The sequence below is a fragment of the Tupaia chinensis genome, unplaced genomic scaffold (genome assembly GCF_000334495.1).
Source record: "Tupaia chinensis unplaced genomic scaffold, TupChi_1.0 Scaffold145870_1, whole genome shotgun sequence".
NCBI classification, from domain to species: Eukaryota; Metazoa; Chordata; class Mammalia; order Scandentia; family Tupaiidae; genus Tupaia; species Tupaia belangeri.
The window spans coordinates 3,229,173-3,253,142 of NW_006205727.1; the positions used below are offsets into that span (position 1 = coordinate 3,229,173).

Below are 23,970 nucleotides of genomic sequence, written 5' to 3' on the forward strand. Positions count from 1 at the left end.
GTGCTTAAAAAATGTAAAAAAAAAAAAAAAAACAAAAAAAAAAACCTTTTTAACACTTTGATCTCCATAATTATAGCTAGTATTTGTATACTGCTTTTCATATGTCTGGGCATAATGTCCCCACTGTTTTTACCAACAGTAACTCACTGATTCCTCCACTGTTCTCTGAGTTAAGTGCTGTGGTATCCCCATTGCATGGGTGAAGAAATTGAAGCCCCAAGGGTTAATTTGCCCAAGGCCCACAGCTAGCGGTGGAGCGGAGATTCAGATGCAGGCAGAAGTTGGGCTCCAGGACTGTCCCAGGATGGATCACTCCTGCTGCTGTTCTCTCCAGGGGAAAACCAGCCTTTCTGTTAATGTCAGCAACCCAACATGATTGACTTGGTCCTGAAGTTCATGTTCTCTGTAGTGTCTCTCTCTGTCTCATGATGGGCAGTCACACACGTTAAACACATGGTTCTAGTGTACATCCAAGACAGTAGATGTATGGAAAACTGTTCAAGGATGTCCCTTCAACAACATCTAAGACTGTGTACCAAGTAAGGAAACACGCATGAGACCTTTATTGTGCATTGTCCAGTGGCCCGAGAGAACATGCTTACTGAGAAAGTGAATCCTCCTGTGTGCAAATCATGCAGACACCCCCATAGACACTAGGGACAAAAATACAATGAACTGTGATATGAATCTTGGGGAAATACAGGCACAAATGACTGCCAGTTTAAGATCTTAAGATCTGAGTGTAAAAAGTGTGTGAAGCTTTTATCACAGAGACCTGCTGCCAGACCTACTAGCTCAGAGCACTTGGAGCACCTCCGGGCCAGCCTCACCAGCCCTGCTCAGAATCCCCCTGCTCCAGTGATAACAAAAGCTAACACTTTTTAGGTTCCTGGCATGGTAACACTTGAACTGGTGGTGGTAGGTCCTCCCTTAGAAGGTAATATCTACTTAATGGAGTATAACTGAGCAAAAAGCACATTAATTCATAACCTAAATAATTCAGTAATTAGAGAAAGGATGTTTTCTTTGGTTCTATGCACACAGATACTTTTTACCAGAACACACTACTTTCAGGTGATCGGGAAAGTCATGACATATATTTCCATGTTTTTCTATGCAAAAATGCATCACAACTTTCCCAATGACCCATTTTTGTACTTTCTGATATTACTAATTATTTTTCTAATAGACTTTTAGAGCAATTTTAAGTTTATAGAAAAACTGCACAGCAAGTACATAAAATTTCCACATCTTCTCTTACCCCTGTTTAAGTTTCTCTTACTGTTTTTGTTTTTTTGGGTTTTTTTTGTTTTGTTTTTTTTTTTGTTTTTTTTTTTTTTGGAGAGGTTTTCGCTATAGGGTGCATGTGCTCGCCAGACAGACAGAGAGAGACATAGAGACAGAAAGCGAGAAATCACCCCCTAGGGGGGATGGTCACGCTGCAATCCCTTCTCCTCCATTCTCCTCTCGGGATCTTGGGCACGCACACACATGCGCCCGGCATGAGTTTTAAGCCACCAGGTCCGGGACGCGAACCGCGGTCGACTACATGGGAGTCCAGCGACATAGCCATTACACTAACTGCTGGTTCCCAAGTTTCTCTTACTGTTAACATCTTACATTAGTGGATTTACCTCTCAACTTCTATATTTCCTTCTCTTTTCTTTGAGACCTAACGTGCCCGATTTTGTACTTCTCTTGTGGCAGTATGTGAGATTTACATCACTTTGCGCATGCATCTTGTTCATTTAAGTGTATGATTGCTGAGCCTCATGCTGCTTTTTTCTTATTGTGCTTTCAGATCCTATTGATCATCGCCTCAGTTATTGGGATCATTGTCTATAGGCTGTCAGTGTTCATTGTATTTTCTGCAAAACTTCCCAAGAGCCTTAATGGAACAGACCCAATCCAGAAGTATCTGACTCCACAGACGGCCACATCCATCACTGCTTCCATCATCAGTTTTATCATCATCATGATTCTGAACACCATATATGAAAAAGTGGCGATCATGATCACAAACTTCGGTAAGGTGCTACTACAGCTTAGGTAATTTCAGAGACACTTTCTGAACCTGGTTAAAATAGAGACTGTATCTTTTAAGTGTTTCGATTCCAATAGGGTACAATTTTTAGGAATTTTTTTATGATAAACATTTTCTGGCCTATAGAGGAAATGAATTATCTACAACTTTACATTCATAAAAAGGAGAGAGCAAAGATAGTCATTATAATGTCCTAGCCTTGTGTAAACAGATCAGTGATGATATTTTCAATTCGATCAGGTACTCTCATTGAAAGTAAATAGTCTCTTTACGGAAGGTAAAGTGGAACAGAGTCAGAGTTCCCAAAGCAAGTGTGCTCCTGTGTTGCTGAGGGGAAAAGCAGTCACACTGTCCTGGGTCTTCCTTCATTCTGTCCATGTGGGTATAATTCCCATCAGCTCTCGCTTTCATAGGAAGTGTTTCATCTCTCTGGCTTGTGTCCCAGGCAGCTGCTTAGTGGCCAAAGTTAAGTACGTCCTCCACCCTGTGTACCTTCTGGGTTGTTCTCTGAATGGCCTGCTCAATGATCATCTAAAAATGACCAGACTGATTCAGATTTCAAACTAGGAGGATGACCTGTTTTGTCTTCCCCAAATGCCTCTAGCAAGTTGCTTCTTGTCTTGTTGTTTGTTTTCAACAAGCTCTGACTGCAGTTTGAGAAGACAAGAAAATACCATTTAGCAGGCAATTCAAAAATAATTTTCTGGCACTTTAGACTTTGACCATTTGATCACATTATACTTGTAAATTTTAAGGAACTGTTTATTTATTTTTGCCCTGTGGAATATTATATCCATGTGGGGTGTGGGGAGAACTCTTATAACAATGTGTAAACTTGGAATTAACACAGTGGCTATATTAAGGAATTCAAAACAGCTTAAATGGAAAACAGTGTGAATTGTATTTTTTTTTAACATGTTAGCTTGTATATCAGTGTCTTTGATTAGGGCCTCAAAGCTGTTCACAATTTTTAAGTCTTCCTTTTCTTTATTTTAACTATAGAACTCCCAAGAACCCAGACTGATTATGAGAACAGCTTAACCATGAAGATGTTCTTATTCCAGTTTGTCAACTACTACTCTTCATGTTTCTACATAGCATTCTTTAAGGGCAAATTTGTAGGCTATCCAGGAGACCCAGTTTATTGGATGGGAAAATACAGAAATGAAGAGGTATGAATATAAAACTATATTCTCTTGACAGTCTAAGCTGCTTTATGTTTTCATTCAGTTGCCCAAGGAATACCCTCTTCACTTTATAATTCCTAGATATTTTTTTTTAACCGAAACAGAACAAGGTATTAGAAAAACCAAACTAGTGACCATATTCCAAGTTAGGCCCTTATAACATTTACATGTGATTTTCTTTTTACCATTCCAGTGTGACCCAGGTGGCTGTCTCCTTGAACTGACAACTCAGCTGACTATAATCATGGGTGGGAAAGCAATCTGGAATAACATACAGGAAGTATTACTTCCGTGAGTATTTTTTTTTTTAACTTTTCATCCTCCTTTGTTGCCTGCAACCTCTTGCCATTTTGCCCCATGTTTCCTAGTCTTTCCCCATCACACACATTTTCCCTCTCTTTCTTCTCCTTGCCCTTTTCTTTTTCTCCGCCCCATTGCCAAGTGTCTATGCACCCTCTTCCTAGAGCAGGTAGCTGACTGCGTTTCAGTGCATCCTTTCAGATTTCTTTACCAGAACTTCATCTTTAGTGTAAACTAAGACATTCCTCCTTCCCTCTCTCCTACCTCCAATTACACTCTCTCAAAAAAGAATCCTGGCTTTACATAGGAAATGTTTCTTTCTCTCTTTCTTTTCTTTTTTTTTTTAATTGCCAACTGTGTAGAAAACAAACCTATTTTACTGAGTTTCTATTCACATTTTCCAGTTAAGTAGGCTATGCGCAAACATATTATGTTCGTTTCCATATACAGTTAATATATAATATAGAGGAAGTCTGAAGTCATTAGATTATTAAAAAGTGTTTAGCGGCCTTCGTGCAGTAGCACATGCTACTGGATAGGCCAAGGCCACATGGATGGGCCTGGGTTCAATTCTTGATTTTTTTTTTAAATTGCCAACTGTGTAGAAAACAAACCTATTTTACTGAGTTTCTATTCACATTTTCCAGTTAAGTAGGCTATGCGCAAACATATTATGTTCGTTTCCATATACAGTTAATATATAATATAGAGGAAGTCTGAAGTCATTAGATTATTAAAAAGTGTTTAGCGGCCTTCGTGCAGTAGCACATGCTACTGGATAGGCCAAGGCCACATGGATGGGCCTGGGTTCAATTCTTGAACCACCCTAAAAAGCCACACAGTGATTTGTGCCTATAATTCCAACCACTCAAAAGGCTGAGGCAGGAAGATCACGGTATCATGAGGCCCTAAAGGAAAATTCACACAGACACAAACATACACTGTAAAGTGATTTTAAAGCAGCATTTTTCTGAACAAAATAATTACTGTAACACTAATCCTTGATAATTAACTGGTTGTCAGCAAAAGCCTATCTTCTGACTTAAAAAATTAGAGGGGAGGATGTTTTCTAAACTATTATAGTATGGAAAAATACATATGAACATTTGTTCACATGAAATATTTTAAAATAAAAGATGAAGTTCAGTTTCCCTGGTATGTTTACACTTTTACTTCAAGTAAACCCATTGTTAAAAGATACAGTGACCTGTGTTTGCCTTCAGCTCTCTCTATGCCTGGCCTAAAATACTTGGGCTCTGTGTTTGTTTGTTAATGAGAGAGGGGAGGTATTTTTGACAGGGTCTCACCACATTGCGATCTTCCTTAGGCATTATGTTTTAATTATCTTTCTCTGTTTGAAAACTGAGAATACTAAGTGTTCACTCAATTAAAGAGTGATATGGGCTGCTGCTTCTTTGTGTATAGATGTCAGTTTGCTTCTTTAAAAAAAAGTAACAATAGGAACCAGCAGTTAGCGTAATGGCTATGTTGCTGGACTCCCACGTAGTCGACCATGGTTCGCGTCCCACACCCAGTAGCTTAAAACTCACGCCGGGCGCATGTGCGTGCATGCCCAAGATCCCGAGAGGAGAATGGAGGAGAAGGGATTGTGACATGACCATCCCCCCTGGGGGGGAGTGATTTCTCGCTTTCTGTCTGTCTGTCTGTCTGGCGAGCGCACGCGCCCTATAGCAAAAACCTCTCCAAAAAAAAAAAAAAAAAGGTGAAGAAAAAAGAAAAACAGATATTGGCTCTCTTTATTTGTGGATTAAATCATGAAAAGGTTTAGAGAAAATGCCTTGCACATAATAAGTACTTAATCCAGAGCAATTTATTATGATGCAGTTATGCTAATATGCATGGTAGCTCCTAATGAACTTAATTAGTAACCACTGCTTCTAGCCTTGGCCAGGAGAAATGGTGTCTGAGGTCTGTATTTTTGTAAGTTCTATAGGTAATTCTCATGTGAAGTCAAGATTGAGATCACTCAACTAGAACCAGAGCCCCTAAGAAAGTCAAAAGGCCAAGGGCAGTGACGGTTGGACCACGGCCCAGGATTTCCTACCATGGTTGAGTGGTTCACCTCAGGGAAGCTGAATGAGAGAGGCTTACTGTGCAGCTCAGAAAACAAGCTCACAGGAAGACTTTCGTAGGGCCTCATATGAACAGAGAGGCAGGATAGCACGAGAAGTGCCATATGAGTTGGTAATGCAGGTAGTGACCAGAACAGAAGTTTAATCCTGGGGCCCAGATGAAAACCTACCTGCTTCTCTGGGAGCATCAAAACGATTCAGCAGTGGACCAGCAGTTGGCATAATGGCTATGTCGCTGGACTCCCATGTAGTTGACCTCAGTTTGAGTACCGGACCCAGTGGCTTAAACTCATGCCGGGCACGTGTATGTGCCCAAGATCCCAAGAGGAGAAGGGGTTGCAGTGTGGCCATCTCCCCGGGGGTGATTTCTCACTTTCTGTCTCTCTGTCTTTCTGGCAAGCATAAGCGCCCTATTGTGAAAACCTCTCCAAAAATAAAAGGATTCAGCAAGAGGCAGAGGCTGGAAGTAGGGGGCAGAGTACATTATGAACCAGTGAAAACCAAACCCTCCTCTCTCTGGGTGAGAAGTCATGGAGATGATGGACACGTGGGGTTTTTGGTGCCACCAATGTCACAGGCTCTGGAGAGGCTGAAGATTTGGGGCACACCTATATCTTTTGGTTGGGGGCATTGGACGCTGCACTATTAACAGGCATTCCATTTACTCTTCAAGTGCTGAAGTAAGAACCACTGAATCAGGTGCCTGTTACTCCCAAGTCAGACTCTAAATAATGTAGGCCATATTTTTGGTTGGTTTTAGCCAGTGTATCCTGTATTGGTCAACAAAAAGCCTCATGCAGAAAGTTTCTATGTGTTAGGAAGTGTGCTATGTCTTTTTCCTGTTTTGAATAATTTAATTCTGATAGCAACCCTGAGCAATGTATATTTTAGCACTGCATTTTATTTTAACTTTACCAGAGTTAAGTAGCTATTTAACAGTGGAGTATAGATTCAGATTCAGGGGTGTCTGAGTCCATATCCCCACCACTTTATACAGCCTCCTGTTGCCTACTGATATTACAATCAGCGAGAAAGTGGGGGAGATTGCGAAGCCAGGATCGTGTTCTATAGCAGAGAATCACCGCCTGAGGAAAGCCCGGTGGTGAACACTTGGCCCTGACATCAGGAAGAGTGAGAAGCACAGCAAGCCACTGGTAACTGACGTCTTCCTCCACCTGAGTGTGTGCGGAACTTGCACACACGACAGAGGGATGAGGGTCTGTTCTGTGTTCTTGCTGGAGCTTCTTCACAGTCCTGTGGGAGGAACAGTCTCATTGTCTAAATTCACAGTCCACGCAAACATGTTGTTTAATCAGGCACAGCTTAGCCAGCTGCTACCTCTGTATTAGAAGTCATCGTTCTTGCGTCTCTTTCACTGAACTCCACAAGTAAACCACAAGTCTCTGATGCTGGAGGGGACAGTGGTTCTTTACGTTACAAGGGACACCTCATTTTACTGCCAACTCACATTTCTTTTCAGGACAAATTGCCAGAAAAAAAAAGGGGAAGCATTTATCCAGGCCATGGGCTTTGAGGGAGAAAACATGACAGATGAGAAGAGACAGTGCACAGCTCGATGGGGCAGCATTCAGGGTGGGCAGAGCACCGGGAGGCCTTGTTTCCTCCTGGCTCTGCACTGTGACCTTGAGGAGGTGTTTCACTCCCATGGTCTTTACAGTGTTTAGCTTAAAATAGGGCCTGGAATCTATTTTATCTAATGTCAAACGAGGTCACTATTCTGCTCAGTGCCTTCCAATGGCTCCTCGCTTCCCTTAGTAAGAAAAATGCCCAGTCCTCACATTGGTCTCAAAGGCCCCACTCCCCCAAACCACCAGAATTGTTTCCTACCAGCCTGAGGTCACAGGGGCCTCTGTGTTCTCTGTAGAAAACAGGACACAGAGTCACTATCCTCACCATTCCCTGTACCTGGAACTTCTGTCCCTACACTGCTTGCCTCTCAGCTTCCTTCATGTGTCACTGTTAGGAAGGCCTTTTCTGGCCACCATATCTAGACCTCTCTCTGCCTAAATGCAAACATGTCTTTCCTTTTTCTCCACAGCACATGTCACCAGGTCATATACTAGGTCTGTCTATATTTTTTTCTGGTAATTTTCATATTGGGAAGACCATTTTGAATAATAGAGGGGAATGAAGAAAAAAAAAAAAAACTATTCAAATGAGGACATCTTAAGGTGAACTGCCCGTATGAAAAATAGGTGGGAGAAAAAGTAGTAGCAGTTACAATTTTGATAAACTCCAGTACATGGTCCTGTTTTTCAAGTGTGGTAAGAAGACAAAAAGAAAGCTAGCATGTAAGAGAGAAATTAATTTCTTAGGAGATTATGTGTTCAGCATTGAGACAGCAGCAAAATACTTTTGTGACCTTCACCTGATAATATTCATTCTAATTTACAATTTGATCTTTTTGGCAGCTGGATCATGAATCTGATTGGACGGTATCACACAGTTTCAGGATCAGAAAAGATAACCCCAAGATGGGAACAGGACTACCATCTGCAGCCTATAAACAAACTGGGATTATTTTATGAATATCTTGAAATGAGTAAGTTGCTAATGACGTTTTAAGTAAAATTCAAAATAGCATGTTTTGGATCCTAAAAGCATCTGTTATTGAGCCAAGTAACTATTTACCGTATTGAAATGAAGAGGAGTACGTTTTTCTCCACTAGGTAAAATTATATAATCGGGCTTTCAAATGAGGTGGCTATGTGTGTCTTTGTCAATATTTATGTTGTACAAAGCTAAGGATTTATTACCATGTGTTGAAATGGATTATTCATTGAGGTACATCTTCACCATTAATTCTCAAAGCGTTCTGAGAATGAACTCAGTAGCTATTCTTAGATGTGATTCAGCTTGGGCTGGAGTCCATGCCAACACAGCTGTTGGCTGATAGACTTCCGAACCAAGTCATTTAAGAACACCTGTAGGAGCCCCGTGCTTCATGGTGGGAATGACTGCAGGGAGCCACCTTTTACACCTGGCTCCTGCCTGACAGCACATCTGTTTCTTCTGGCCACTGGTTCCTTGAGTGACCACATGTATTGAGAACCATTCTGCTTGTCTGGAATTGAGAATGAGCACAGGTCCACTCCTTTCTAAATGTCGTCGTCCATTTGTGTATTATTCGCTTGGGCTCTGTTTCTTGTCAGATGAACTCGATTTTGAGCTCTCAGTTGCCTTTCAATGGATGCATCTCACAATAGATTTCCACAGGAAACACCATCTTTTTTATTATGCATGACATGCTTAAATCTATGAGGCGCCTAACAATTTACATGCTTTGTTATCTGTGCCCTTTCAGCTTACCATGGCACTGAATTCATTTTTTTTAAGCTTCAGAGAATAGAAAAAGAGGCACAAAATTTTGCTTGACAGGCCTTGCATTAAGTGTAGGGACCTGTGTGTTTTCAGAGACACCCATTTGTGGTTCCTGTTTCCAAGTCTGCAGATACAGAAGGCGGTTTTTATTAAATCACATTCTATATATAAAATAATTGCTTTTAAAAATATACATTATACATGGAAACACATCTGCTTCCCCTGGTGAGTAAAAGGTTCATCTCGCATCTTCAGTCAACAATACTTTGCAGCAGCCTGGAGTCTGATTTGAATTTCATTTTTGCTTTTGTTATGTTTCGTGACCAGGTTTTATTAAGAGTGTTGCCGCAGCATCTAATGTAGAAGCTGTTATTTATTTGTTTATTTTCAAAAGGACTGTAAGACAATTACCTGCTATTCCAAAATGAGTCAGAACTATAAATATATCTTACTGGAGCTATTATGGGTATTAATAATAATATCCTAGGGCAGATTGCCATTTGTTATTTTAGCACACACAAAAAAACCTTGGGGGGAAAAACAGTTTCTGTAGTTGATTGTGGACAGGTGAAGGATATTGAGAGGAAACATGTGGTCAGACTTGAAGAAAAGTTAATATGACTTTCAGAGTTTCATAGACACTCATTAAAATAGTTATCAGCTCAATCATTCAATTTCATCCTACCCTACAAGAAAGGATAGAATTGCAGCTGTTATAAGCAGACTTTAGATTTATGAAGTTGTTCGCCTGTTATCCGAATGATACCCAATGACTTAGGAAGTTTAGTTTAGGTAGTCTGTCAAAGAATTTCCATGCGTCTTTCAATTGTTTTTGTTCCTCTGAAAATAGATAGTGCCTTTGGTCCCACCACCACATAGTCCCTCCCTCGATTTTCTCCATATCTATTAATAATACAGTCATCTATCTGTAATTATGGCTCTTGCTGCTTAAGGGGAACAACTTCAGCAAGCCTTGCACCCAGCTGCTGGTGCTCTCCCCTTTGTTTTCACCAGCGACCTCCCTTAGCTCCACACAGCGCCTGCAGCTTTCCCACAGCTTTGCTGCTCTTTTCTCCTAGGCACCAGCCTTCTTGACCTGGCAGTACACAGTTGGAAGCGTGCCCCTCTCTCTGTTGGACTGAGCCTTGGGAAGTAACCCCCAGGTGCTCTGCATCTTTTAGTCTTTAGCTGGAGCACCAGTGCCCCATCTAAGTATTTCAGGTTGGAGCTTCAACACCTACAACTGTTCATTTTTACATTAACTTGGCCCAACCACTCCCTACCACATTCCGTGGGTCTCAGGGGGTGTTTTTAGTGAAATTACCGTTTCTTTTATTAAGTGAATTTCCCACCATCCTTGGTGATTATGAAAATAACCCTGAGGTGTTAACTAATATTGCCTCCCAGAATATTTGGTCCTGACTGTGGGAACTCAGAATATAAGATAGTCTTGTCAGTATTTAAATCTGGAAGCTATTAGATACTGTTTTTTTCCTTAGAGTACTACACAGCACTGACACAGGTCTCTTAAGAACACGGTAGTGCCCTCCAGTGGGCAGGCACAGTAAATGAAGTTCACACAAGGAATAAGGTAGGCCCGTCTGTCTCTGGTACCACCTCTGCTCCCCCAGCCATGTTCACTTCACCTTAACTCAATACCTCCAAGTTCACTTTAAAATCCCTTACAACAATGACCTTTATATAATTTTTTTCTCCATTAACTCTAATGTCATGAATATCAGCTGTTCATCATTTCCTGGCAGCCACCTCTTCTCCTCCTTCCTATACTGTAACTACCCAGGTCTTCCACCCCACTCTCCATTCCCTCATCTCCGCTGGGTTCCTGCCCTCCGCCAGCATTAGAGTTTCCTAGCCTTTGCAGGCTGCAGCTAGGCAACTAGGAAGGAGTTGCAGTCGTCCCGTGTACAAATTTGTTCACTCCATAAGTATTTATTGAGCACCTGCTTGTGCCAAACACAGTATCAGTTGCTGGGGATACCCAGACAAGACCTCCCTGCCCTCATGGAACTTGGCACTTAGGGGGTTGTTAAGATTTCCTCAAGCATGTGATATTGGAACTGGATTTTTGGTGAAAGTTATCTACAGAATGGTGAAAGGAATGGACAGTTCATATGCAGAGGCAGATGCATTTAAAAGTACAAAGGCCTAAGCACAGTCAGTTCTAAGAATGGCAAGAATGGCGAGTAAACAAAGAATGGCTAGAACAAAGGGTCCACAGGTGGAGTAACAGGTGAGAAAGGGTGTTGTTGGGTAGGTCTAATGTGCTTAACCAGGGAACTTGAACCTTATTGTTAAAGAAATAGCAATCTGTGGAATGTTAACAGAAGAAATGTATGTTTATGTTAAAGAAGGTCTGCTTACTCTGGCAGCAGAATGGAAGATAATATATTGAATGGGGCCCATGTTTGGCATCAGAAGCTACAGCAGGTAACCCAGACAGATGGTGAGCACCTGAGAAGCTTTGGGCATAGGAGCAGAGATAGGAAGACTGGTTTGATAAGTGCTCAAGAGGTGACTCATGTGGCAGATGGGGAGTGTTAAGAGAACTTCCAGGGGACTGAAAATACAGGGACATAAAGAGAGGAGCTGGCCTTGATGAAGTAGTTCCATGTTGGACAGGGAGGGGTCTGTAAGACATCTGGAAGGCAATGGCCATTAGAAAGTTGGAAATATGGGGCCAGCAGGTGGCATGGTGGTTAAGGGCGCTGGACTCCCACAGGGTCGACCATGGTTCAAGTCCCAGACCTGGCAGCTTGATTTCTCACTTTCTTTTTCTCACTCTGACCCTCTGTGGTCACATTAAAAATAAAGTTAGATAAAATAATTCTTTAGAACAAGAGTGTTGGAAACACTAGTCAAGAGTTTAGAGGAGCTTCACAAGTAAGACATGTAAGTGAAGCAGGCATGCCTGCCACCAAGTGTCGAGACACTGGCAGGGGCAATGATAAAGGATTGATAACATGCATTGGCTTTGGGATGTGCAGTCACTGCTACAGAGAACAAGAGGAGACTCAGAGTGCAGCGGTGAGGGTCAGCAAGACAGGGCGAGGAGGGAGGGAGCGGTGAAGAAATAATCATGGTAGATAATTCCCTCAAGACACTCAGCTCTACAGTGAAGAAGAAAGTACAAAAGGGATCAGAAAAGTAGAGGAGTTTCTGTATGAGTGCTGCTTTGCTGAATTGATCAGTTTGTTGTGTTCCCCCCCCCCTTGATTCTTGGTTTCAAAAGTAGCTTATACATTTCTTGTCCCTTAATTTAAGAACAGATATATGATGTTGGGGTTTTTCCTGCTGCTTCACTTTTTAATGTAAAATTTTTAATTCACCTGGAATTTGGTGTCAAAAGAAAGCTTTAGCTAGTCTGTGATACTTGAATCTACTGATTTGAAGTACCACTTTTGGTAATATACTAAAGCCTTAAAATCCATTTGTTTAATTCATACCATTCATACTAGTTCTAAAATGTTTCGATGACTATAGCCTATAACGTACTTTAATATTTCTTAGAGCTGGTCACACCTTATTCTTTTTCAAAATGGTCCTCATACTGACTGCACACTTCCCTGTTTATATTTTACCAGTTCACGTGGTTATATTTCTTGAAGATCTTCAGCATCACATTCTAGCTTTTTCCCCCTTTAATCTGTGATAATTTACAATTTGAATGCAAATTTGGTAAATAATTTATGGGAAAAATGTGATACTTTCTCAAACTGAAGTATTCCCTACCAAAAGGATGGTCCATCTTGTCCTTCATTCATCCATCATTATTTGTTTCTCCTTAAGTTCATGACAGAGTATCCCTTTTCCAAAATACTGGGAATCAGAAGTATTTTGTATTTGGAAATTTTTCAAATTTTAGAATATTTGCATATACATAATGAGATATCTTGGAGATGGGGCCCAAATCTAAACATAAAATTTGTTTCAAATACATAAGGGCGCTGGACTCCCACAGGGTCGACCATGGTTCAAGTCCCAGACCTGGCAGCTTGATTTCTCACTTTCTTTTTCTCACTCTGACCCTCTGTGGTCACATTAAAAATAAAGTTAGATAAAATAATTCTTTAGAACAAGAGTGTTGGAAACACTAGTCAAGAGTTTAGAGGAGCTTCACAAGTAAGACATGTAAGTGAAGCAGGCATGCCTGCCACCAAGTGTCGAGACACTGGCAGGGGCAATGATAAAGGATTGATAACATGCATTGGCTTTGGGATGTGCAGTCACTGCTACAGAGAACAAGAGGAGACTCAGAGTGCAGCAGTGAGGGTCAGCAAGACAGGGCGAGGAGGGAGGGAGCGGTGAAGAAATAATCATGGTAGATAATTCCCTCAAGACACTCAGCTCTACAGTGAAGAAGAAAGTACAAAAGGGATCAGAAAAGTAGAGGAGTTTCTGTATGAGTGCTGCTTTGCTGAATTGATCAGTTTGTTGTGTTCCCCCCCCCCTTGATTCTTGGTTTCAAAAGTAGCTTATACATTTCTTGTCCCTTAATTTAAGAACAGATATATGATGTTGGGGTTTTTCCTGCTGCTTCACTTTTTAATGTAAAATTTTTAATTCACCTGGAATTTGGTGTCAAAAGAAAGCTTTAGCTAGTCTGTGATACTTGAATCTACTGATTTGAAGTACCACTTTTGGTAATATACTAAAGCCTTAAAATCCATTTGTTTAATTCATACCATTCATACTAGTTCTAAAATGTTTCGATGACTATAGCCTATAACGTACTTTAATATTTCTTAGAGCTGGTCACACCTTATTCTTTTTCAAAATGGTCCTCATACTGACTGCACACTTCCCTGTTTATATTTTACCAGTTCACGTGGTTATATTTCTTGAAGATCTTCAGCATCACATTCTAGCTTTTTCCCCCTTTAATCTGTGATAATTTACAATTTGAATGCAAATTTGGTAAATAATTTATGGGAAAAATGTGATACTTTCTCAAACTGAAGTATTCCCTACCAAAAGGATGGTCCATCTTGTCCTTCATTCATCCATCATTATTTGTTTCTCCTTAAGTTCATGACAGAGTATCCCTTTTCCAAAATACTGGGAATCAGAAGTATTTTGTATTTGGAAATTTTTCAAATTTTAGAATATTTGCATATACATAATGAGATATCTTGGAGATGGGGCCCAAATCTAAACATAAAATTTGTTTCAAATACATATTATATACATAACCTGAAAGTAGTTTTATACAACATTTTTGTAATTTTTGTATTGCAGTGTTTTGATTATTTCTTATCACATAAGGTCAAGTGTGGAATTTTTCCTCTTGTGACATCATGTTGGTGCTCAAAGAGCATATTCTGGAGTATTTCAGATCAGGGATGCCCAACCTATATTAAACAGTCTTAATATTTCTCATTAATTAATTCCTGAATAGCCTGTGCTTTTGTTGTCATTACAAATGGCATCTTTTCTCTCTCTGTTTTTTTAACTGGGCTTATTGCTAATCCTCATTTCTGGCTTTTCTGAATGAAGAGATCTGAGGCAACACCAGGCCCTCTTTCCAGTAAGTAGCCGTGAACTGTACTGTTCGGCAGGACGTGCACATGCCAGTTTACCACAGTTGACTGACCCTCCACATCCATTACTTGCCTGGCCCTGCAGGCTGAGTTTAGTCAGGGGTAGATAAGTCACAGACACAGATGTTGACGTCACTGTTCCTTGCTCCTACTGCCGACTCTGGTCTTTGCCAGACCAACTTCACTGAACACAGTGCTCCTCCTGCCTGGCCTGTGAGACTGGCCAGATCCTTCCCACCCTGGCTATTCTTCTGCCACATGTCCTAGACCTCTCAGACCAGAAGCAAATGGTACTCCTCCTACCTGCCACACCCTCCACAGCCTTGCCTTTCCTTAGTAGCGTCCTCCCTGTCCCTTACACGCTCCCTCTAAAGCAGGAAAGGGTCTAAAATGGAAAGGTTTCTTGTTTCGATTTGTGCTTAGCATTTCTTAGTTCCTCCTAAGACATACCTTACCCCCCCCCCGATAAATGTTGCCCCATTTATGAGACTGTGTAAATTACAGACAAGGAAAAAAGAACTTCTAAGCCGCCACTTGAGTCTTGACTTATTATGACCACAAAGATTACGACAACTTAAAAAAAAATTCCTAAGGATCTATCATATTATGGCTTAGTAAGACACAATATTTCTGTCATTTGTAAAAATGTCATAAATTCTTTGAATGCAGTGCACTTACATTCAGACTCAGGGAGCTCACGCCTTTGTTCTTAACATATTTCCTCCAACATCTTCTGTGCATAGCCTTTTCAAAGGTACATTTCCTGTATCTTTTAACTTGCTAGATACTTTCACAATATTCTTTTTCTTTTTTAATCCTAAATCACAAATCATCTTCCAGTGTTGTTATCTCAACATTGAGGTTGAATAATATGCTTAAACTATCAATGAATAATTTTAGTTGATTAAATATTTTATAATATAGCATTCCTAAAAAGGCACGCATGTGAAAGCAACGGGCTCTAAGTAGTCGTCTTTCCAGAGATGTCCTATTTGTGTTGTGCTTGGTTGCTTCTCTGTTGAACGTTAAGTTATTTACCATGGATGTGTTTTCTCTCTGGGGTTTAGTTCTTTGTTTGCCTTTCTCTTTCTTAACAAGAGTAAAGGAAACTATGTTGTCCTTCCATCCATCCACCATCTCGTGATGTGTGTCCATTCCATTGACAGTTATTCAGTTTGGGTTCGTCACCTTATTTGTGGCCTCTTTCCCACTGGCTCCTCTGTTGGCTCTGGTGAACAATATATTGGAAATAAGAGTGGACGCATGGAAACTGACTACCCAGTTTAGACGCATGGTGCCAGAGAAAGCCCAAGACATCGGAGCGTGGCAGCCCATCATGCAAGGAATAGCGATTCTGGCTGTGGTGACCAATGTGAGTAGACCTAGGCTTCACGGGCTAAGACCTTGCAAAGTCCACAGACCCACTAAAGTTGCCAACTGAAAAATCAAATGTTTTTTTTTTAATGAGAAGAAGATGCCACAACTATCATCCATATGAACATAGTTGTTATGTAACTATTATTCTGCTTAAATTATATTAATATTATATAGTATAAATTAACATTATTCTTGACTTACAGAGTCAGATCTCTTACAGAAGTGCTATTGTTGCATTATAAAAGCACTGATTACTCTCTTGATAATTATGTGAAGATTGAAAGTGTTAGTATTTATTATTACCATATTTCTATTGACTAAAAGCCTTAACAAATAAGCAAGTAGACATCTGTTTAGAGATTGAGACCCTGAAATAAGGCCATTCCTCCATATTTTACTGTATATAAATATCAAATTGTTAACTTTGATGAGAAAGTGTCACACTTTGTATATTCATAATTATATGTTACCTTTCCAGGACAGTGGTTCTTAAAGAAGGTGGGTCTAGGGGGGTCTGTAAGTGTGAGGGGACAAAACACAGTTGTCTTAACTGTATTAATTTGTTAATTGGCTATGGACTAGCCTCTTTATTTTTTTTTTCTTTGTTTAGGCCAATAGGGAGCTTCTCAGAAAGACTAAGTTTTTTTAAAACCATTATAGTATCCTTTTTTTTCCCATATTGCCCTGCCAACTCATTCATTTCAGCTTCCCCAATAGAATGAGTTTCTAGTTTTAGTTTCTTAAATCAAGCTCCACTGGCTCACCAGCCTTTAACCACAGCACCTGCAGAAACAGAACCAAATTCAGCAGTGCCTGAAGTCAGGCTCCTAGATCAGGGAAGTTACTAAGCACTGCAGCTGTCAGAAAATTTACAGATAGACCCAAACACTTGTCCTTAGTACTGCAGCTCAACCCAAGCCTTAACACTTCAGAGCCTCATTTTATCACTAGTAAAGTGAATAATTTCCTACCACACATTGAAAGAACAGTCTATACCATGAAGAATGGTCAAGGGATTCATGAGTTACTGCATGGAATGCATAGATCTAGTCCTTATTGAATATCAGCTGCTGTTACCTTTATTATAATCATTATTAAGTGACTGGCAGGTACCTCAGTAAAGCCACAAGAATTTCAAAATCACTCTCTAGATTACAGTTACAGTTTTATATGACAAAACAAGTTATCTGGAACTCAGTTGTCACCCCCTGCCCCAGCCCATAGCTCTCAGGTTTTCCAAATGGCATGCTCTCCCTTTCTAGAGAAGTTTGCAAATCATGCACACAAACCAGTGGCTGTGGTGCTTCGTTTTCCAATCAGTCAAGTAGCCCACACCTTTACCACCCTCTCTGTGTGCTGCAAAATGAAGACTGATGTTCAGAAATATGACAGCAAGGCCTTTTAAGTTCCTCAGTCATAAAAGAATGAATCTGTCATGTTCGATATGCTATAGAACACTAAACAGGACAGGAATGGGGACTTGTGTGCTTTAGGAAAATTTTCAGCAACAAGGTTTAAAACTTTGACCTTCAGCTAACCAGAAAATCCAATTGACTCAAACTGCTTATTCTTCAAGCATGTAGGCTTGATTATGTTAGGCACCTCTTCCCAGTATCCATGCCGTGGCTCTAATTCACTAGCATAGATGAAAGAGTAGCTGTATTTACATATATATACACACACACACACACATGCAGGCTAATTGGTGGTGCTGGTTCTGATCCAATGATTGCTTTCTCTTATAATGTACCCTAAAAATCCCTGACTAAACTGTGGACAATCCTTCCATATAAGGATTTGTTACACCTTCAAGATACAGCATATGCACCCATGTAGAGCATCGCAGCATTGAAGATGTCCTTGTTATCCCCTCATGTATATAACCTCAGCCCCATAAATGCCTAATGTGTACCTCCAACATAATGTGTGCGAAAGGAAGAAAAGAGCTACCAAGGATGAGATCAGGTATCAAGCATGAGTTTGTTATAAAATTATTCATCTTAAAGCTACTGGCTCAATAAATAAGCCAAATCGACATTGTTGTATCATGCCAAAGCATCTGCTATTGAAGACCAATTTTAATTTATTTTTATATAAATGGAAAATTGTGTGCAGAACAGCATAGGAAATGAAGCACACTGCATTTATTTGTACCCTTGTAGCATGTTTGAAAGCAGCTCAATTCAGGAGGAAAAAGTATCTTGTCAGAAGACAATAGAATTATCTTTCTTGTTGGGATTTGTGTGCCTTCCTGAAGCACATCTGCCAGAGATTCTATAAAAAGATAGAGTTGAGTTAAATGATAACAGGAAAATTTAATCTATTGAAACCTAGAAAAAGGTCAAATATTCCTGCCTCACACCAGTACTAGGAAGCAGATACACACAGACACAAACACACACAGATTTTTCACCTCAGAGGAAAGGACAAAGCTTGTTCTAGCAGGGTGAAATTTTACCACAGAAGACTTCCCTAGTTGTTTTTCTTGTTTTATCTGAGCTCTTGTTTGTTGTTTTGTGGTCTCACTGTGTCTAAATCATGTGTTCAGCTGAACACTATTAAAAATACGTTGAGCCAAAACCATGTCTGTCCCTCTGCTTCAGTTAAGAACTAAATTGTTTTTACTTTGTTTATTCACATAGAATTTGGTTTATTCTTTTTTCTTTGTCCTCCCTTCCAACCAATTTTACACACTAGAGACTTTAAAATCCAAACTAAAGGATTTGCGATAAAGTTTCTGTATCATTTGATAATGTATAACCTCCATCCACTTAATCTTAACTTTACAGGCTTAGACAACTAGATCTAACAAAACAAATATCATTTCTTGAATGTATAAAATGAGACAACCATAAAATGGTGACTTGTTTACCACATTTATTACAATTAATAATACTTGCTCTCTAATGAAACAGCACACATAAGCACATACTGAGAATTTAAAATAAAGTAGGCTATGGGTCGACTTATCTAAACAAGTCAAGATATTATAGGAGGGAAGTGAGAATTCAAAAGTCATTCTTTAAATTTAGATCCAGTAAAATATAAGAATCAAGTGATAAAGTATCAGTTTTGTAGCTATTATTCAAAAGAATGTATAAAGCTGAATTATTTTTTGTAACATTGACTTTAATATATCTACAGAAGTCTTCTAAATCAAGAAGATTGTATGAAGTAGAGTTCTAAGGTTGACTGAATTATCTTCTTATTTAAAAAACTACCAACTTACTTATAACTTAACCAGTAACTGTTGAGTTACCCACAGTGCTATAGTCAACAATTACTCTGACTAAATGAGTGTTCACTACTAAGTTGTTAGGAAAGTTATGATATATTCTGTTTTTCTATGCAAAAATGCATCATGACTTTCCCAACAACTCAATACATTTAAGAAAAATAATAGGCAACTATTAGGCCTTTACATTTGAATTGCAGGTAGACCTCTGGACTTTCCCTTAGAGTTGAAGACAAAAAAAAAATAATATTCTACTTTAAAATTGCTGCTCAAATATCCATATATGTTTCACAGTTAAAAGAATCAATGTTTCTGAATCTTTAGTTTAAAAGAATTCACTTGATGAAAACAGTAATTCTGATGTTACTTGTTAACCGTGCTGTAATAGCTCTAAATTAATGCCCGTTTATTGTTTTCTTCCCAACATAGGCCATGATCATTGCCTTCACATCAGACATGATCCCTCGCCTGGTGTATTACTGGTCCTTCTCCATCCCGCCCTATGGGAACCACACTGACTACACTATGGAGGGGTACATCAATAACACTCTCTCCTACTTCAACGTCGCAGACTTCAAAAACAAAAGCAAGGGAAACCCGTACACTGGACTTGGTAACCATACCACATGCAGGCAAGTTCTGCTTTATCTGTTTAAAAATACACTTCATCTTGAAAAGAGCTTTTCTTGTCATGTAATTCTGTTTAGTGTCATTTAAATCAAATTGCTAGAGACATTTTTGCATAGTTTTCTTTATCATCTAACTTAAAAAAAAAGATATTAAAGATTAGGGTCAGAACTTTGAAACCACACCACAAATCAAGATTAAAGAGGAGTTTCAAATGGCTACAGGGAGACTGATTCAGAAAAAAAAGTCTTCTATTGGGTTGTTGGAAAAGTCATGACATATTTCTTCTATGCAAAAATGCATCATAACTTTTCTGACAACCCAATATTTTGGAAATGGAATAACTTCAAGAATTCTAAAATCCAGGATAATTTAATCGTCAAGACTAACGGCATTATTCAAGCACAACCTGAAGATATCGAATGATGAGGAGCTAGCATCTTCATGTAATTAAAGGCATAGACAGATAAGAGACATAAATACCTTAGCTTAATAAGTATAAAGCTCTACATTGATTTTTTTTTTTTTGAGAGATTTTCACTGTAGGGCGTGTACACTCGCCAGACAGAGACATAGAGACAGAAAGCGAGAAATCACCCCCCAGGGGGGATGGTCACGCCGCAATCCCCTTTCCTCCATTCTCCTCTCGGGATCTTGGGCACACATGCACACGCGCCCGGCGTGAGTTTTTTAAGCCACCGGGTCCGGGACACGAACCACGGTCGACTACGTGGGAATCCAGCGACATAGCCATTACGCTAACTGCTGGTTCCCAAAGCTCTACATTGATTTTAATAACTGGTAAAATTATGGACAGTATAAACCAACTAAATTACCAAGTAATGAAGTTTGTTAACTTTGGCTCAGACTTTTAAAGGGAATCTGCTTACTCTTACTTTACATAATTCTAATTAGTAATTAAACTTTTCTAGGGCTGGCTCCATGGTCTAGTGGTTAAGAAAGCCAGATCCCACACTGCCAACCTTGCAGTTTGAATCCTAGCCCCAAACACATCTGGCACACATGTGTGCACACCCAACATCTCAGCAGCATGGAGAAATAGAAAAGGGATTATGATGTGACCACGCTTCATTGAGGGGTGCTTTCCATCTGCCCTCTGGCAAATCAAACAAAAAAACTCTTCTAGGTCTAATAAATTAGGGGTGGAAAATTAGACATGTCCTGAGGAAGATACTATTAACAGCAGTAAATCATGACATCGGACAATAGGAATTAGGTAAACCATCACAACAAAGAGGTGATACTCTATATACAGAGAGGTAGCCAAGTAAACCCTATCAAGACCATTATATAGAGAAATTTATAAGCATTTTCCTGAAAATAGGCCAAATTGGTCTAATTATATTCTTTTGAGAAAGCAGGGATAAAGCTCTGGCAACAACAACAGAAAAGAACTTTAGTTCTTTTTATGAAAATGTATTCTTTTTTTTTTTTTCTTTTACAAAGATGAGATCTGTCAATACCATCATTTTATGATTACTGGAAATATTACTAGAGTCATTCATTATTTGGGGGTTTAGTTACTAAATTGAACTCTAGGAGAAAATTGATGTTCAATTTAAAAGAGTATTGCATGAAATATGACCTCTTTGTAAAAGAGCCCTTATTTACAGTATTTGCTCAAGATTGGTCTCCTAAGATGCCTTTCTATTGTCTCCAGGTATCGTGATTTCCGATACCCGCCTGGACATCCACAGGAGTATAAACACAACATCTACTACTGGCACGTGATTGCAGCCAAGCTGGCTTTTATCATTGTCATGGAGGTAGGAAAAGTACACTTTGACATAGTTTATAAGACTGGATACTTGCAAGCCTTGTGTTAGTTTTAAGTCTTACCAACTCTGTTTTAAATGTATGATTTTTTTTTTACTGTGTGCTAATAATTATTTGAAGACTTATTAATCAGGTTTGACCTGAGAATACTCAGAATGCACTCATTAATTAAAGGAAGTTGCTTATCTACTTTAAAAGTCAGACCAGTCTCTGTGGCATAGCCCATAGCATGCCAGATGGCAGAGCTGGAGGCCACAGGCCAACCATGATTGATTCCCCCACCTGGGTATCCTGAAAACATGTGGGGTGGAGGACTGGAAGAAAGGGATGGAAGCCCGACTAAGCTTTGTGGAGGCTTCTTCTTTCCCCCCTTCCTCATGTACACACATATGCTTTATCATAAAAAAAAGTTTAAGGTAAAAAGCATGTTCTATGCAAAGGAGAATCAATTCCACTCAACGTAGTATTAACTGCCTTTTGACAGGGAAGCACTAGGCAGCATGTGGGCTGTAAACAGGTTATTCAAGATGAGTAAGATGTGACCTCTAGCCATGAGGACCTTTTACTACTATTGATATAGTTTTATTCATATTGTTATCATTTCTTTTATTGCATTTCCATAATATACCAACTACTTACAATTGCTTTCTATATTCCTAAAGTTAGCTCTGAAAAATTACTGAAATAGCTATAATTTGCAATTGATCTAGCCAGCTTGACTTCTTACTCTATAAAGCCTCAAAAGTTGCTTGATTAGTGTGGTTAGTTAGGATTACATTTAGCTGCAAGAAATAGGAAATCCATTTATAGTGCCTTAAATAGATAAGGGTTGATTTTTTTCACATAACAAAGTTCACTAGGAGTTGTTCCTGAGTCAATACCAGCACATTAATGTAAGGACCATATCTCTGATTATCTAGGTTTTCTCTCAAGCATATCACCTTATGGTTGCAATATGGCCGGCACAATTTCAGTAACACATTTTACATTCAAGACAGAGAAATAGCAAAGCCAGCCATATCTGTTTCTTTTTACTCAGGAAGGTGTGCTTTTCCAGAAGCCCCCACAGCACACTTCCACCTATATCTCACTGGCTAGAACTATAACACCTGGTTCCTTCTTGCAACAAGGGAGGCTGAAAATTTGCCTTGAGTAAAATCAGAATTGTTAGAAAGGAAGTGGTGGGGTAGTCTACCTGGCCTTGATACTTATACTAGTACCTTTTAAAAACCAACTACTAAACATTAACAGGCAAAGAAAAATAATTCATAGTTCACCATCATAAATAGATTCCCAAAGTATGGTATCTGATATATCAACAAGTCACTAGTTCATATTCAAATATGTAGCTGACAAAGTGATAGGACTTCTGCTTGTGATATTAAGGTGAGCTCAATACTATGAGGTACCATCCCACTGCAAAATCGCTAAAACCAACTTGAAACATAATTTCATTTGCATTTCTGAGCTCACTGAAAGGAAGAATCTTACAAAGAGGTGGGGAATAAGGTAATGGGTTAAAATAGAGCAGTAGGCACCCCTAAAGTGTCAAGGCACCCCTGAAGTGTTCAGGGCCCTGAGAGCAAGTGCTATTATTTATTAGTAATTCCATCTCAGAGCAACTAAGTTCTGGGTCTGAAACAAGGTGGATGAGAGCTGAACTTGAGACTCCTGCAGTAAGCCAGGGAATGAAAAAAGGGCTAGATTTGTCTTAGAGCAGAAGTAAATGCATATCCTCTATGGAGAAAAGAGTTTCTCTTTAGATACCAAGTTTTTCTCAGGTCAAGATAATCAAATATAAGCTCACAAAGATCAACAGTGAAAATAAAAAAAAGCAGGACAAATAACCCACTGATTTGGACCCTCAATAACTTCAAGAGTGAATTACCATATAAGGAACATAAACTATCTATATGAAATTTTAAAACAAATAACTATTATAAGGCAATTTTGGAAAAACTAAATGTACCTTTTAGAAGTAAAAAATGAAAAATATTAACATATGAATTAAACAGAAGTTTAGGCATGTCTGAAGAGAGACTTAGTAAACTGGAAGATAAGTCTGAAAACATTACCTGTAATGTCACAGGGATTAAAAAAAATAATATGCATGCACACACACAAAAGGTTAAGCCATATGAAAAACAAAGAGGTCCTACCTTTAAAAAACTACGGAAGTAGAAAATAGACACCAGAGGAAAGGCAATATTTGAACAGTTGATGGCTAAAATGTTTCCAGAATAGATGAAAGACATTAAATCACACACAGCAAAAAGCATGCCAAATTATGAAACTGAATAAATAACAAAGAAATTTACACTTACATATACTGAAAAATAAATGGTGACATGCCAAAGATAAGATCTTAAAAGCACAGGGCCAGCAGGTGGCATGGTAACTGGGATGCTGG

General features: G+C 39.3%; 1 protein-coding gene across 2 annotated transcripts in view; it reads left to right on the top strand.

Annotated features, from left to right (window-relative positions):
• Positions 1 to 23,970, top strand: part of ANO6 (anoctamin 6) — a 217,026-nt gene that overhangs the window by 186,050 nt on the left and 7,006 nt on the right. For both annotated transcript variants that reach the window (XM_014584198.2, XM_006168558.2), the window contains 7 exons: positions 1,802 to 2,027; positions 3,047 to 3,216; positions 3,425 to 3,522; positions 8,057 to 8,187; positions 15,691 to 15,896; positions 19,566 to 19,768; positions 21,445 to 21,550. In XM_014584198.2, coding sequence (XP_014439684.1) covers positions 1,802 to 2,027; positions 3,047 to 3,216; positions 3,425 to 3,522; positions 8,057 to 8,187; positions 15,691 to 15,896; positions 19,566 to 19,768; positions 21,445 to 21,550 — 1,140 coding nt within the window. The remainder of the gene's footprint in view (positions 1 to 1,801; positions 2,028 to 3,046; positions 3,217 to 3,424; positions 3,523 to 8,056; positions 8,188 to 15,690; positions 15,897 to 19,565; positions 19,769 to 21,444; positions 21,551 to 23,970) is intronic.